The sequence below is a fragment of the Cygnus olor genome, chromosome 3 (genome assembly GCF_009769625.2).
Source record: "Cygnus olor isolate bCygOlo1 chromosome 3, bCygOlo1.pri.v2, whole genome shotgun sequence".
In the NCBI taxonomy this organism is placed as follows: Eukaryota; Metazoa; Chordata; class Aves; order Anseriformes; family Anatidae; genus Cygnus; species Cygnus olor.
In genome coordinates this window covers 47,983,966-47,997,645 of record NC_049171.1, presented here as the reverse complement: position 1 = coordinate 47,997,645, position 13,680 = coordinate 47,983,966, and the positions used below count along the sequence as shown (strand labels likewise).

General features: G+C 47.8%; 1 protein-coding gene across 3 annotated transcripts in view; it reads right to left on the bottom strand.

Moving 5' to 3' along the window:
- Positions 1 to 13,680, bottom strand: part of LOC121067197 (sine oculis binding protein homolog) — a 113,812-nt gene that overhangs the window by 47,685 nt on the left and 52,447 nt on the right. For 2 of the 3 annotated variants that reach the window (XR_005818150.1, XM_040551379.1), the window contains exon 5: positions 5,054 to 5,149. The exons of the other annotated variant lie outside the window; for it this stretch is intronic. Coding sequence is in view for 1 of the 2 variants with exons in the window: in XM_040551379.1 (XP_040407313.1) it covers positions 5,054 to 5,149 (96 nt within the window). In the remaining variant the exon portion in view is untranslated. The remainder of the gene's footprint in view (positions 1 to 5,053; positions 5,150 to 13,680) is intronic. 3 annotated transcript variants of the gene reach the window in all.

Genomic DNA, 13,680 nt, shown 5'->3' with positions numbered 1-13,680 from the left:
GGTCATGCCCTGAAGGCTGGAGGTGTCCCTATGGCCCTGTGAGCCATGGGGCTGCGGTCAGACAGCCCTGGTGTCCCAGCCTTGGATGAGGCTGAGGAGACAAGGCCGAGGAGGTGCTCTCCCTCTCCCTCTGCTGGTTTGAACCTGAAAGCAGTAGGGAGAACTACACCAGGTAGGCTCTGCTTTTGCTCTTCTCTCCGCTAGGAATAAGGGGGCAGCATGGACAACAAGAAAGGGGGGAAGGGAAAGTGAGGGGATGAGCAGAACTATTGCCCCCTAATCCGGTCCTCCCCTGAGGGCACTGTGATTGTAAGCGCACTGACGGGCAGTTCCCTTTAGTGCTGAAGCAACGTCTGGTAGCAGTTTTGCTTGACAGCAAGCAGCAGATAGGCTAGGTACCTTCAAAAAGGAGAATCCAAACCCTGCTTTCTAAAACCAAAACCCTCGTGGCCTCCAGAGAACACTGATGCGCGCGTTTACATTTACCTTGGCTAGGACTACAAAAGCCACCGGACTCATCCAATCACAAACACCCTCCGTGCTTTCCCAAACCAGCCTGCTAAGTATTAAAGCATCTCCCTGCTCGAGCACGGTGTACCTGAAGTCGACCTGGTCACACCCTCGTGGGTCCCACGTGTGTGCCATGCTTCCTGACCCTGCCTCTAGTGCAGCAGCAGCCACACGCCACGAGCATCTGCTTGTAGGGTTTGCTCGTAGGGTCTGCATTTCGGGTTTTGCCCGTATTTGTGCTGGATGTCTTTTCAGAGCTCTCTCTCCCTCTCTTTGTTAGTGATTAAAGATCACTGGCTGTGGGTGAGTTTGCGTTAAATCCAATAACAAGCGTGTTTCATTTTGTGTCTTTTACATAACGGCCTCCAAACACCAAGACTATCTCCTAATTCATCGCACGCTGGAGTCACAAATTTATCCTCCCCGAGCAGAACTGCTAGGAGCACACTTTTTGATTTCAAAGAGAAAAAGACCACGGTTTTACTGCAGCAAAACCACGGATCGCGGCTGGGTGTGGGACTGGAAATGAATTTTTTTTCAGGGTGTTTATATTTTGTTTTGTTATTCACTTACTTTACATCTAATCCCAGAGTGGTGGGTGGTACTCGGATCATCTCCATAAACAAATGATCTGGAAAGCAACCTGGCGTTTAATTTCCTTAACCCATCAGGCCCTCCTGTGCTCATACAGCAGCGCGCCGCTCTGAAACCTTGACTCAATATTCTGGGCAGCCAGGAGGGGGGAAGGACGAGCCGTTGGTTTTTTTCTTTCCCACTTTTGTTAAAAGGCACCCAAGCATGGCTCTTCCTACCCTGACTAACCTGGGTAGGTGCCAGATGGATTTTCCCTTTCTCTAGGCAATGGCTGAGGAATTTCAGCTGGCTGGGGCTGGGGCTGCGGTCTTTTCAGTGGCCTTTTCATCCTGGCCTGCCCTTTCTCAGCAGCTAATCCCATCTCTCTGCCCATATCCACTATTCGCTGGACTGTACTGCTCTTTTACAATCAGCTTCCAGAGGACTGAATTCTGCCTCTGCCGCATGGAAGCAAAGAGATGGGCCTAAAAGGAAAGCTTCCAGCCTAAAGGGAAAGCTTCCAGCCACTCGTGGAATAAGAAATTAAAATACTGAGGCAGTGCCGATGGCAGTAGGGTGGCTGGCTGGCCAGAACAGCCTGCTGGCCCGGCTCTTTAAAAAGAAATTTTATATTATGCAGTTCCCAGTATTTACCATGGGTAGCTAACCTTAAGAAAACGGGATCCTCAAAGCTGCTGAAAAGCTCACAGGGAAAATTTTATGTCCTCAATGACTGGAGCATCTCATCCGCTTTTGCCTTCCGTGCTCTACAACACACAGCGTGACACAGAGCATATCTGGATTTAACACGGGGCATGAATACCCTCGCCTAATTCCATAACTGCATAATGGCTTTCTATGCCAACCAAGATCTTTAATTGTCTCTGCTTTTCTTAATGCACACAACCACCGTAAGCACTCAGGGGGTTATTTTGCCCAAATTGTAACTTGTTCTTCTTCCTATTTCATATCTATCTCTCTCAAAAAAAAACACATAGCTGAGCAGCACCTCTCTAGCCAAAGCACCTCCTTCTTCGAGGTACGAGCAACGAAGAAAGCACACAACCTGCAATACCGTGGGCTGCTGCGCTTTCAAATCCCTCCAAGTACTCAGGAGTTAAAGCTCTCGCTGGTGCCCTTGACCCAGGCTATTAGCATGCAGCCCGTGTAGTGCGGCTCCTCGCGTGCAGAGCCATCAGCGCCTAGCCCCTGCACCCCGCCTGGCAGCGCCCCCGGAGCGCAAGCATCTCCCCAGCCCGCGCTCACTGGAGCAAGCCTTGCCGGAAAATGGCAGCTGAACCCTAAAGCAAAGAAAGCACTTTTGAGCCTCGGCTTCCCAGCTCACCTGACAGGCTATCACAGCACTTGCTCTCAGCTGCGCTAAGAAAACTCCAAGGACTTCCTGGTTCTCAAAAGCACAAACAAGTTTCAGTTTCTCTTTCCTTTAAAAATCTCAGCTATTCGCTCCTCGAACAGCAAGAAGTCAGCATCTGACTGGCACTGGTAGAGCCTGGGTAAGGTATTAGCACTGGAAAATATTTTCTAGAGGAAGCAGCTGTCCCCACTCCTTTCCTTCGTATTTTTTCCCTCTCCCCACCCGAAGAGATAGTTGCTAGTAAAAACACAGGAATACTGACTAGCCTTCAGGAGAAAGATACCGTCTTACTGACCAGTTCCCGTGCAATTCATTTGACTCTCAAGCACATTTTAATAATAGCATTGTTTCCAGAAAAGTGCAAATACAGAAGGAAAACCACTACCTCTCTGCAAAACATGGAGCATCTTCAACAAATAATAACACCAGATCCCCCCCACCGAAGCCATCATCACAGCCCAGCATTGTATATTCTCTGAAAATTCCTAAAATACACCTTTAAAGATAGCAGAGGTATATACTCATCATTTGTCTATTTTTTTTCCCCGCATGCAAATTGAGTACAGGTTACATCCCTGCCAATTTTGTTTCCAATAGCATAGGAAAAATAGAGCTATGACAAATTGCTTTTATTACTTCCTCAAACAAGAACTGAAACTTGTCCAAAAAAGCACATGAAAGACTAACTTGGATGATTTGAGCTTTTGCCAGGCACAGAAGCGCTATAACAATGCAGTAACTTACATGCATACTGATAGAGGAGTAATTAACTGGGCACCGAAAGAATGCTTGATTTTAATAGTACAAGGGGGGTTAATTGGTTCTTTGATAGCTTGCACTAAAGATAAAGCAGATTTTCAGTCAAAATAATACATTTCTTATTTTGTATACATGCCATTGTGTTGTCTCACGACCCTAGCCCTGAACTCCTGCAACACTGAGAAGCCCTGCTGACTTCAGGGGCACGTGGTGGGCTGCGATGGTTCCTCAGACCTGGCCTGAGCTGGGGCACAGTAATTAAGCAAGGCCTTGAAGAAACCGCTCCACTTACTTGGCACAGTAATTGTGACTACAGAGGGGAATCCCTTTTTGTGTTTGTCTCATTTCCTCACCTTAGGACACAATCCTGCTGCCCCTGAAACCAACAGGAACTTCGCAAAGGATTCAAGAGGAAGCAAGATCGGGTCGTAAGGTTCAAAGCTCTTTTTGTCTGGGGAACTATGCTGGGAACCCGCTGACCCTTCTGAGTGACACAGGTGGCTCTAAACATGCTGAAAGCTCTGTCATGACCCAGCAGGGGCTGGCCTAGCACCGGCGATGTTCTGGGGGGTACATCAGCCTATGGTCCTCCAGTACAAGTGCCAAGCCCTTCTCAAAGGGACGGCAGAGTCTGGGCATCTCTCATGAACCACAGCAATCTTGGGGCTGGTTCCTATGCTGGGTCATGCCAGCTCAGGGGCTCAGCTCCCCTGGACACCCCACCTGGGGGGCCAAGGCTGGCGTTTGGTCCCGTGTTTGCTGCAGGGGAGGCGTGCACGGGTTTTGGTGCGGTGGGAGCACAGCTTGCTCTGCCGCCGCCACCCCCCTCCCGTGCATTATAGTTAGAAAAAAGGCGCTGTGGGTTGTTCCCAAATCTAACCCAGCATTACAGTTCTCTGCAAATATTTCCAGTTAGCCAAATGACACATTTTACCTAGGTGCGGCCAAGAAGAAAAGCGAGTGTGAGGGAGAGACCTACCGCTTCATCTAAGACTCCATTTTCAAGCGCAGTGTGTGAATCTCTTTTAAATATATTACAATTCATTCTCTGTTTACTTTAGGTAAACAGAAAAACTCATCGTGGAGCACTCATTTTCGCAAGCTAATCAAGAACATTAGGTCCCAACAGATTCATTTAATAGAAATATAATAGGCATTCCTGCTTGCTTTTAATCTTGCCTAGCTGCAAATGCTAAAATGAACAGCGAATTAACCCTGCCTTGGAACAGAGATCCTTTCGCAGCTGATATCGGCTCTCCTTCGGCTCGTAAACACTCCAGGCTCCCCGTCAGTGCTTTCCTGGCTTTCGCTCTTTCCCCGCAGCAGAGGAGAGGCGAGGAGAGGGCTGGGAGGTGGAGGAAGAGCTGAGCCCTACGGGAGCGCTGCCTGCCAGCCCTGCACAGCCACAGGCGCCCGAGGCGATGCAGAGCCGGGAGGTGGATGGGGGCGGATGGGGGCGAGGGGTCTGGAGGGTCTGGGGGACCTCGGAGGCTTTCCTGAGGTCTGGGGGTCCTCGGAGGCTCTCCCAGCTTGGCCAACCACCCCCGACCCAGCTTGCCCCCATGCACCATGCCGAGCCAGGCAGTGCCACAAGGCCGCTCACGTTCTGTCATCAAATACACGAGATTTTCAAGCAATTTGAGATCTTAAAATTGTTCACGGATACCAGAACTAGCATTACAATGCTAAACAGGAAAAAAAAAAGAAAAAAAAAGAAAAAAAAATGTAATATTTCATAATGTATGTCATAATGAACAAAAGCCTTTCAGAAAAAAAAAACGGTTTTCACTGTGCTAAAGTAACAATCTAGACTTGTTGTAAGTATGTTATTCTTACAAGTAGTTCGCAGTTATTCTTGAAGGCAAGTCTTGGAGTTTCCTTAGCATAGTGCTGCTGGGGAAAATTTTCAGCATGTCCATCTTCATCTCTAGCCTGAAGGGAAATATAATGGCCTATTTAGGGACTTACAAATAATGGAAGGAAAAAAAAATAGCTAAAAGCATAACAGCTCAGATCATTAAAACAGACGGGAATCCCCAAACACAACATTATTAAAAAGTTTGCTTAAATACGCAGTACCCCTTTTAGATATGAGAACTTGGGGTGCTGCTTTCTTACACAGCGTAGGTTGAACATGCAAATTCATTGCAGTGTAATAATTAGAACAACAAAAGACAAACCCCAAATGAAATATGTGAGCTGGAAACCATGAGTAACTTCAGGGTTTCAATATACTTCATTGCATTTTTCAGGATTACATTACATACGTACTCGTTTAAACTTTTTGACATGCGTAAGCAATCCCTAGATAATGTATTTTCAGTTTAACATCAAGGCCAAAAAAAATAAATACGTTTTCATACTTTGTAATTTACATGTAGCACTATTGTGGATAAATGGACTCCCCCCCCCCGTGCTTAAGCGACGTCCTGAAAGGAGCAATCATCTAGCAAGAACAGCGATCCTTCAATCAAAGGCGGTAAAAATATTTAATTACGAAGATGCATTAAAAGTTCCTGGTTATTTGGAGCTGCACTGTTAATTAAGAAAGCCGAAGTTTAAATGGAGACATTAACAGAGCCCATTAGCAACACTGCTTGCAGATAGCATTTGCCTCCTCGTCTACAGCACTCTCCGGTTTTGGGCTGAAGCGAAAGGGAGACGTGGATGAGAGGAGGAGTGTCGGCAGCGCGCTCATTACACTGTTCATTTGGGTGACACTTGCACTCTGTTCCGCTCCGTCTCATCTGATCCCTGGCTGTTCGCTCTCTCCCTCTCGCAGCCTCCCGAAATTCGCAGCTGAGCTGTCTCCCTCGCATATGGCTCGCATATAATTATGCACATTCCGTTTTACACTGCATTAAAATGATGAGATCCTGGCTCCCCGCCAGCCTATTTATTTAAATAAGCCCCGATGAGCTGGGGGAGGAGGGTGGAGGGCTGGAAGCGGGGCTGGGAGAGGGGGTGACAAGGAGGGGACATGGCGGGGGGCACTGGGTAGGCCATGTGGTGAGGGTGGCGTGTGGGGACCGCCGGGTAGGCCGCGGGGCCGGAGCGCGGCACCTCAGCGGTGCCAGCGCTGCCGAACCGTCCCCGCCTCGTGCGGCGCGAGCTGCCGCCTCTCGCCGTGTGTCACACTCCCGGCGCGGGGACGTTTTTAGCGTTGGCATTTGTGAAAGATATTTGCACCTCGCGCGCTGCGCGGCTTGTTTGCCTCCAGAGAGGCTCCTGCCTCTCCTCTAGAGGAGGGCTGGGGAAGGGGAGCGGCGGGCTGGCGGCGTTGGGGGTGTTCGGGAAAACGTGACGCCCTTCAACCTCATCGACTACACCAACTGTGCCTCGGGCCTCTGCTTGGCCGTCCTGCGGAGTTAACAAACTGCACGGTGGAGATAATGCAATTTTTAAAAGCGCCAAGCTTCTCCAAAAGTATATTTCAAGTGGCGTCTACACCTGTGTATTATTACAAGAAGCGGGCAGCTGAGAAGTAGCTTGTTACGTACGTATCAGAGCAGCTTGTGGGTTTTGTCTTTCACTGCCTCAATGGCTGCAGGGTGGAAAATGTTTAAAATTTTTTCCTTTGAACCACAAAGAAGAGGCAGAGCATTCCCGAGCACCTGAAATCACTTTTCTATCGACAAAGGCTGAAATGTATTCTTCTAATTGTTAGCTTGAAACCAAGACCTCTCCCACGCAATAAAGCTACCTCCCATACCACGTGGAATACCAAGTCCAAATCCGAAAGTGTTTCATAAACAATAATCATAAAAAATAATAAAAAAGCTCATTTTGCAAACGAACTTTGTCCTTTTTTCTCCTGACTGAAAGAACATGGCCAGCTCGCTGAAGCCCTTCCAAGCAAGCTAGAACTCAACGGGGGGACGAGCGGCTCAGCAATGCCTTGCACAAACAGAAAGGCAGCTGCCAGCCCAGCAAAAACGCTCGTGGAGGAAGAAAAACCTGCACGTGGCCAGGTGACGGGAGACAGGCGGGACCCTACTTGGGGCAGGGATGTTGTATGGGGCCCGGAGCGCTGCCGGTGCCCCCAGACTCCCGAAACCCTGCCTTGGCACTGTGGTAGATGCCGTGCACGTGCCAGGCCGCACATCGCAGCCTGTCTGGGGGGCACCGTGTCGGCGCACGCGCCTCACAACGTGAAACGGATATCAGGGTGTTTGCGGTGCACGTGTCAAAATACAGAGACAAAGCCCCACTGACCTTGACCCACTTGCCAAAATTGCTGGTTAAACAAAGGCTGATCACCTCTGCTGACAGCAACACGCTCCCTGCTTACCTATCCTCGTATCATTTAACTCTGGATGCCACCAAAATTTCCTTGTCTTAAAACCAGTTTAGCTGCATACTGCTGTCATTTACTCAGGCAGCAAAAGCATACTCAGCTAGCTCCTTTCCGTGGTAAAAAATACCTGTCCTCAGCAGTCAGAATTATTTCCCCTGTTGCCTTACATGAATTCATCACCACCGTCTTCCCGTTGTAAATAATTTGTAGAAGGAAATACTCTTAAAACGTTCAGCGCTGTTAGAAGTGTATTATGAGTGGCTCGGAGTTTATCTTGTCATTGCAATATTGCGATATGCCTGTATCTGTACTGGCTCACCCTCAATCACTGCTGCACGCCAGCAAGCACCTGCCTCAGCCCCCCTGCATCGCTGTTGTGCTCCCAGCACGTTGGCACCTACAGCTTCTCCAGCATGCCCCACTGCCGTGGGATGTATTTTGTGTGCTATTGTTTAAAAGGAAGCAACTGGGGGGAAAAAAGCAAACCTAACCTGTCATCTCCGTGATTTTGTAAGTGCTTTTAAACTCCTCAATTGTTACAGAAATGCTCTCATCAAAAAATGCATGCCCAAAGCGCTAGATGCAATTGATTGCATGTACGCAATGTATGGTACGACTGCTCTCACAGCACATTTTGTTCCAGGAGAAAAAAGGTTTTAGCACCTATTCTGAGCCCTGGGACCCATGGTAAGCACTCTCAGCTTTATCAGCAGAAAACTGCTGCAACTTTTGTACGGCAGTGCCTCGCCTGGGACTTCCAAGTCTCCCCCTTCGATAGCCTGAGCTGGCCAGCTGGATAGGGTCCGAGAGGGAAACCTGGCCATCGCCACGCCAGGGACTTCTGGCAGAGGAGAGCACATTACCCAGGACGTGCTGATGGCAGGGAAGATCTACAGCCGCCTTGGTGGAGCTGGCTTGACTGCAGGGTCAGCGTGATGACGGGTAGCACAGGAAATCACGGCCTTTAATTGCAAGTTAGATATCAGGAAACCCTTCTTAATGATAGGTACGGCAAAGCGCTGGAGTAGATTGCCTAAGGAGGCTGTCAAAGGCCCATCACTGGAGGTTTTTAAGAGCAGATTAGGCGAACATCTGTCAGGAATGACATGCACGGAGTAGCTCCTGACTTGGGGAAACAGGATGGATGAGCACATCTCCTCTCCCAGGTCCCTTCTCTTGCCGTTTCCTGCCCCTGAGCTTTGAAGGAAGATGGCAGGAAGGGTAAGGAAAAATAATTTTGAAAAGAACAGAGAGAGAGAGATCTGAAAGGACCTCTCTGAAAATAGCACAGCATTTGATGTTCAGAGATATGTGTACTCATTAATAAGTGCATCATGACAACTATCTTTGGCTACACAAACTGTGCTATCTGTTCCTAAGCCAAGCAGCCTATATTTGTGAAAGATGCCAGTAGTTTGGAAACAGACTATATATTAAGTCGAGATTTCTTTTTTTAACAAGAAGGAGGAAGAACAATCTACAGCAGAATTTCCTCCTCTCCACAGTGCTTCAATTTCAGCATGGATATTTGTTTCTCCTTCTCAGAGAAAAATTATCTTGATGCAGACAGGGGATTTCTTAGCTTCAGTGTCTTTTCACGCAGCCTTAGTACTGGGAAAGGAAATCTGTGCTTGCATTTTAATATTAAGGGCAGGATCTTAAGATAGCGTAAGTCATGAGGCAGGCTGAACAGAATAATTTATTAAGATGGAACTTGTTAATGCAAAGCTTTCACTAAAGTGGGACAATGCTTTTGCCATGAAATCCTACTGCTCGGTCCACAAAAGTTTAATGCCACTTAACTGAAAACACCTAACATCTAATTTCTTGGAGCGACGGCTGATTGAGTAATGCAGAGTGACAGAATATTAGTCTGCTTACTCAGTATAAAATTGCCACCTAATTTCCCTAAATGTCCTTTAAAATGGGTGAATCATGTGACAGTCACCCCCAGACGTATTAGAGGCAGGCATTATCTGAGCATCTCCGGTAGGACAAAAAAAGCCGTGAAAGTCAAAACACCACTGCTACCGAAGTGCAGACAACTCCTGCAAGGCTTGCATCCCGTTGCGATGAGTGCAGGAAGTTCACATCGCCCCTAACACTGTTGTCCTGGGAGGCTGGCTCAGATGGGGGCAGAAAGCCCGGTTTCTGTTTTCGCCACAAAGGTTATCCCTCTGGCCAGAGGGGCGAGGAATTCCTCCTCCTCCAAACACATCTTGCTGCAAGCCGAAGCAATCCTTGGGGAGACCCTAATCCTTGAAATTCTAGTTCCTGTGGACTGCTGCTGTCCCACATAATCAATTGACATGGTCCCTGCATTCACTGCACCAGCAACAGTAAAAATAGTACTCAGCTTCCATCTGTTGAGCATATTCTTTCCAGAAATGTTAACGTACTCGCCCTGGCCTGGCCTGGGGCTTGGTGGGAGCCCAGGGTCAGGAGCGGAACCTGGCCAGGAGCACAGCCTGGAGAGGACACCCCAGTGCTGTGCAGCTGGGGAGCGAGTCCTTCCCTTGGGGAAGCCCCTGCTAATATTCTACAGGACGTTTGCTCCTTACAAGGACTGCAGGATTTTCCCAAATCGCAGAGCTTTGGAGTGAGCAGAGTCCATTAGCTTGCTGCCCCTCTGAGCTGCTGCTCTCTGCCCACTAACCTCTATGTTTGTAATTCCTTTGCCCAGACAAAGGGTGCCCACACTACTCATTGCCCCCCAGCCCGGGGGCTCCCTGCCGCTAGCGGCTCTCTGAGCACTCGGTGGTGGTCTATGGAGAGCCCGCAGGTCATGTGGTACTAGCTCCCCTTGTTTCCAGCTGCTAAAATGCATTTAAAGACAGCTAAAAATACATTAAATACTTTCCTAATGTTATTTTTCCATGTAAGCAACTGCTGTAGCCACCGCAGGAATGTCATTTGATCGCCAAGGGGAGGGGAAGTGGTCCACGAGACAATCTGTCTGCTGGAGGTGATCTACAAAGTAAAAAAGGAATTGGGAATGTGCCCTCTTGTAACTTCTTTATTAAGGGCACGGAAGAAAACCAGGAGGGCTTTTGCTAGCTTCTTTCGCTGCCCCTCTCCCACACCCTCAGCGCCGCCATTTAAGCCGGGAGCCCAGGTCTCGCCTACCCTGGAGGAAGTCACCAGCGAGCAGAGGCAAGAGGAGCAGCATCAGCATCAGGACTGAGCCTGCAGGCAGCTCTGTGCCGTTCTGCTGCTGGGATCTGCCCAAAGCCTCCCTCGAAAGCTCTCCCTGGCACTCAGCTGCTCCTGGCTCCCATACATTACGGCACTGACTCCACCACGCTGGATTCTCCTTCAGAGCAAGTGAAGCTGCAGCATCGCAGAGAAGGAAGGGAGATGTCCCTGCAAAGAGGCCATCCAAAAGCAGAGCCTGGGATTCAACTCCTTGCAGGCATCCTCAACAAGAAATGGGACCCTTTGGTCAGCCTGCCTCTTGGAAAGAGTTGCTGATGCTTTCCTGTGGTATGTCCATGACGGACGTTGATGAACCTGGACCCAGACTCCAGCCTTTGTTCAAATTTTAGTTGCCATTTAATTTCTGCAACTACCAAAAGCAAATGCAAAGGCTGGACACAACAGCACTGACGGCAGACTGGATTAGAAAGGCTTTTTAAATCCACACATTTAGGAAAAGGTTTGGTGTGGAAATGACTGAGGGAGGCAGGGATCTGGCTAGTGTGATTAAAACAGGAGAAAATGCATCATTCCGAATATCCTGCAACCTCCTCCACTGTGCTGACATAAGAAATGCTCTCTGACTTTAAAAATAAATGGTCGCCAGGTCGGAGCTGCTATTCTAACTAAATCCATCCCACTCCTCCTCATTGTCCCTTTCTGAACAGGTGTGAAAACTCCTGGGAAACAGGCAGTTTTGCTGAGAAAAGCTGCCCCAGAAAAATGCATTACGACAAAGAAGGAGAAGGTGCCAATTTGTGGAATGATAGGGCAGTGTTTCTGAAATTATCCTTGTCAAAGCAACTGAAGAATGTCACGTTCATTTTCTTGCATAACTGAAGCACACCAAAAACTCTGAACAAATGTGCCTGCAAATCTGATAAACAGTTATTTATGGATCTTTTCTTTCTTTAAATAATGCTTTTCTTCCAAGGTCTATGTCTCAGAATGGTACAGCTTTATGTATCAAATTTTTCACTCAATTTCATGGTACAAAATTATCCACAGTTTGTATTTAAAATGCAAGCTGCAAATTCTATTATAATGTAGGTAATATTATAAGGGAATCAAAAGGAAATACTAATAACAGTACTACCCCAGTGCCTGCTAAACTCATAACTTTCATCCTACTGTGTTTAAAAGTCACTCAAGACTTGCACACACACACAAAAAAAAAAAAAAAAAAAAAAAGATTCAGCTTTCTGGATTCAGTACACCTTTTTCTCCCCCAGTTTTGTTTCGTATCCTTTGCAGAAGAACCCTGATTTCCTGCTGGACTCCTCACTCATCCTGCTGGGAAAATATCGGGATTTTCTTCTCATAGAGCTTGCAGTGCTGTACGCTTATAGCTCCTTCTATCAGTTAGAAAACACTTGGCCAAAACTGATGATGGCTTTCAGTTTCAGTGTATCCTGAAAGAGCGACTGAAGGAAAACCTGCTGCCCTGGACCACTACCCCACGAGGAAGGAGCGAGCAGCTCAGCGCCTGGGGCCCCCCAGCAGGTGAAGGTGGCCCAGACTCCAGCTGGGAACTGGCCTCCGCTCTCAAACTCCCCGTTAAGCCTCCTCTTCCCTTCACATTCCAGACTTAGGCACCTTTTTCCTTCCTCTCCTGGATAATAACCAACCAGGCAGCTTCTGCAGCTTTCCTGGCTTCCCCGGGACCGCGCTGCCCTCCTGCCGCCAGCACGGTGATATACGAGGTGTGTTCAGGTGGCTGCTGCGAGCGCTCGTTTTTCAAACTGCACAAACCTCTGCCCGTATCGTAAATTTTTAATAACCAGTCCTGAATTGTCAAAGAATAAATATGATAACAAACGCATCACACTGAGATAATTCGAAATGAACTTTGTTTATTGCCCCTTTGAACGTTTCTTCGACAAGTCACAGCTGCATGGGACCTTCATAAAAGTGAGCCTATCCTGCTAATCTCCCCTCTGATTCATGGCAGGCCCGATTCGGAGACACTAATGGACTCTGCTTGACAGTTATTGCAACTTATTCAATACACAGACTAAAATATAGCCAGGAAAGAAATTAAAATATACTACAGACTTCCCAGCAGATTCCATTTTGGTAATGGGCAGCTCACGCCGGCGCAGCCAATCGCTCCCGACAAGCTTTCCCTCCCTCTTCGCATTCCTCGCTTATTACAATTTATGGGATAAAAGCATTTTCCAGAGCCTTTTGTGAGGTTCACTGTCAGGTAGCTCAAGTATTCCTTTGCCCCGCTGCCATTCCTACCAGGACTCCCCAAGCGCAGAGGAGAGAGGCTCCTGCGCAGGGCAAGCACGCATTTCCAATCAGCCTGCCAGAAATGCAAGGAGGCAGAAAAACAAAACACAACACAGGGGAAAAAAAATTTTAAAAATCCTTGAATGTTGGTTACGGTTAGCTAAGGCTCACAGACCAAACAAATCGCTGTCCCTAATGAATTTGTTTCAGTGCATCTGCTTATTTCAAGCTCCAGCATCGTAAATACCAAAGCAACAATGCGGATTTTCTCTGATTGTGGTATCACATATATGATTAATCATCTTGACTCAGAGCATATTTTTTTTTAAAGCAATTGCAGGCTGGTTTAATGAACTCCTCTCCCACTGGCTTTTATAGACTAGCAATGATCAACATACCATTAAGATAAACCTCGCGCCCCATCCCTCCCCTCTCTGACAGCTTGCCTTATTTGCCTCACAACAGTCAATATCCAATTAAGAGACAACGGGTTTGATCGATACAGAAGATAACAATAAGACTTCAACAGCTGGCAAATTCTACACGTACCCTTTTTCTTAATTCCCATCTTTGTGGTATATAAACAGTTCAGCGCTTTGAATAAATGCGGGGAAGGAAAAACAATGACCAGATCCGGTTGGTAAAGCTTTCCCTTAAATCGGCTGCGTCTGTGAGCTACTCCACAGTGATAAACACTAAGCTGTGATCAATGCCAGACAGGCAGGAACCTATTTCT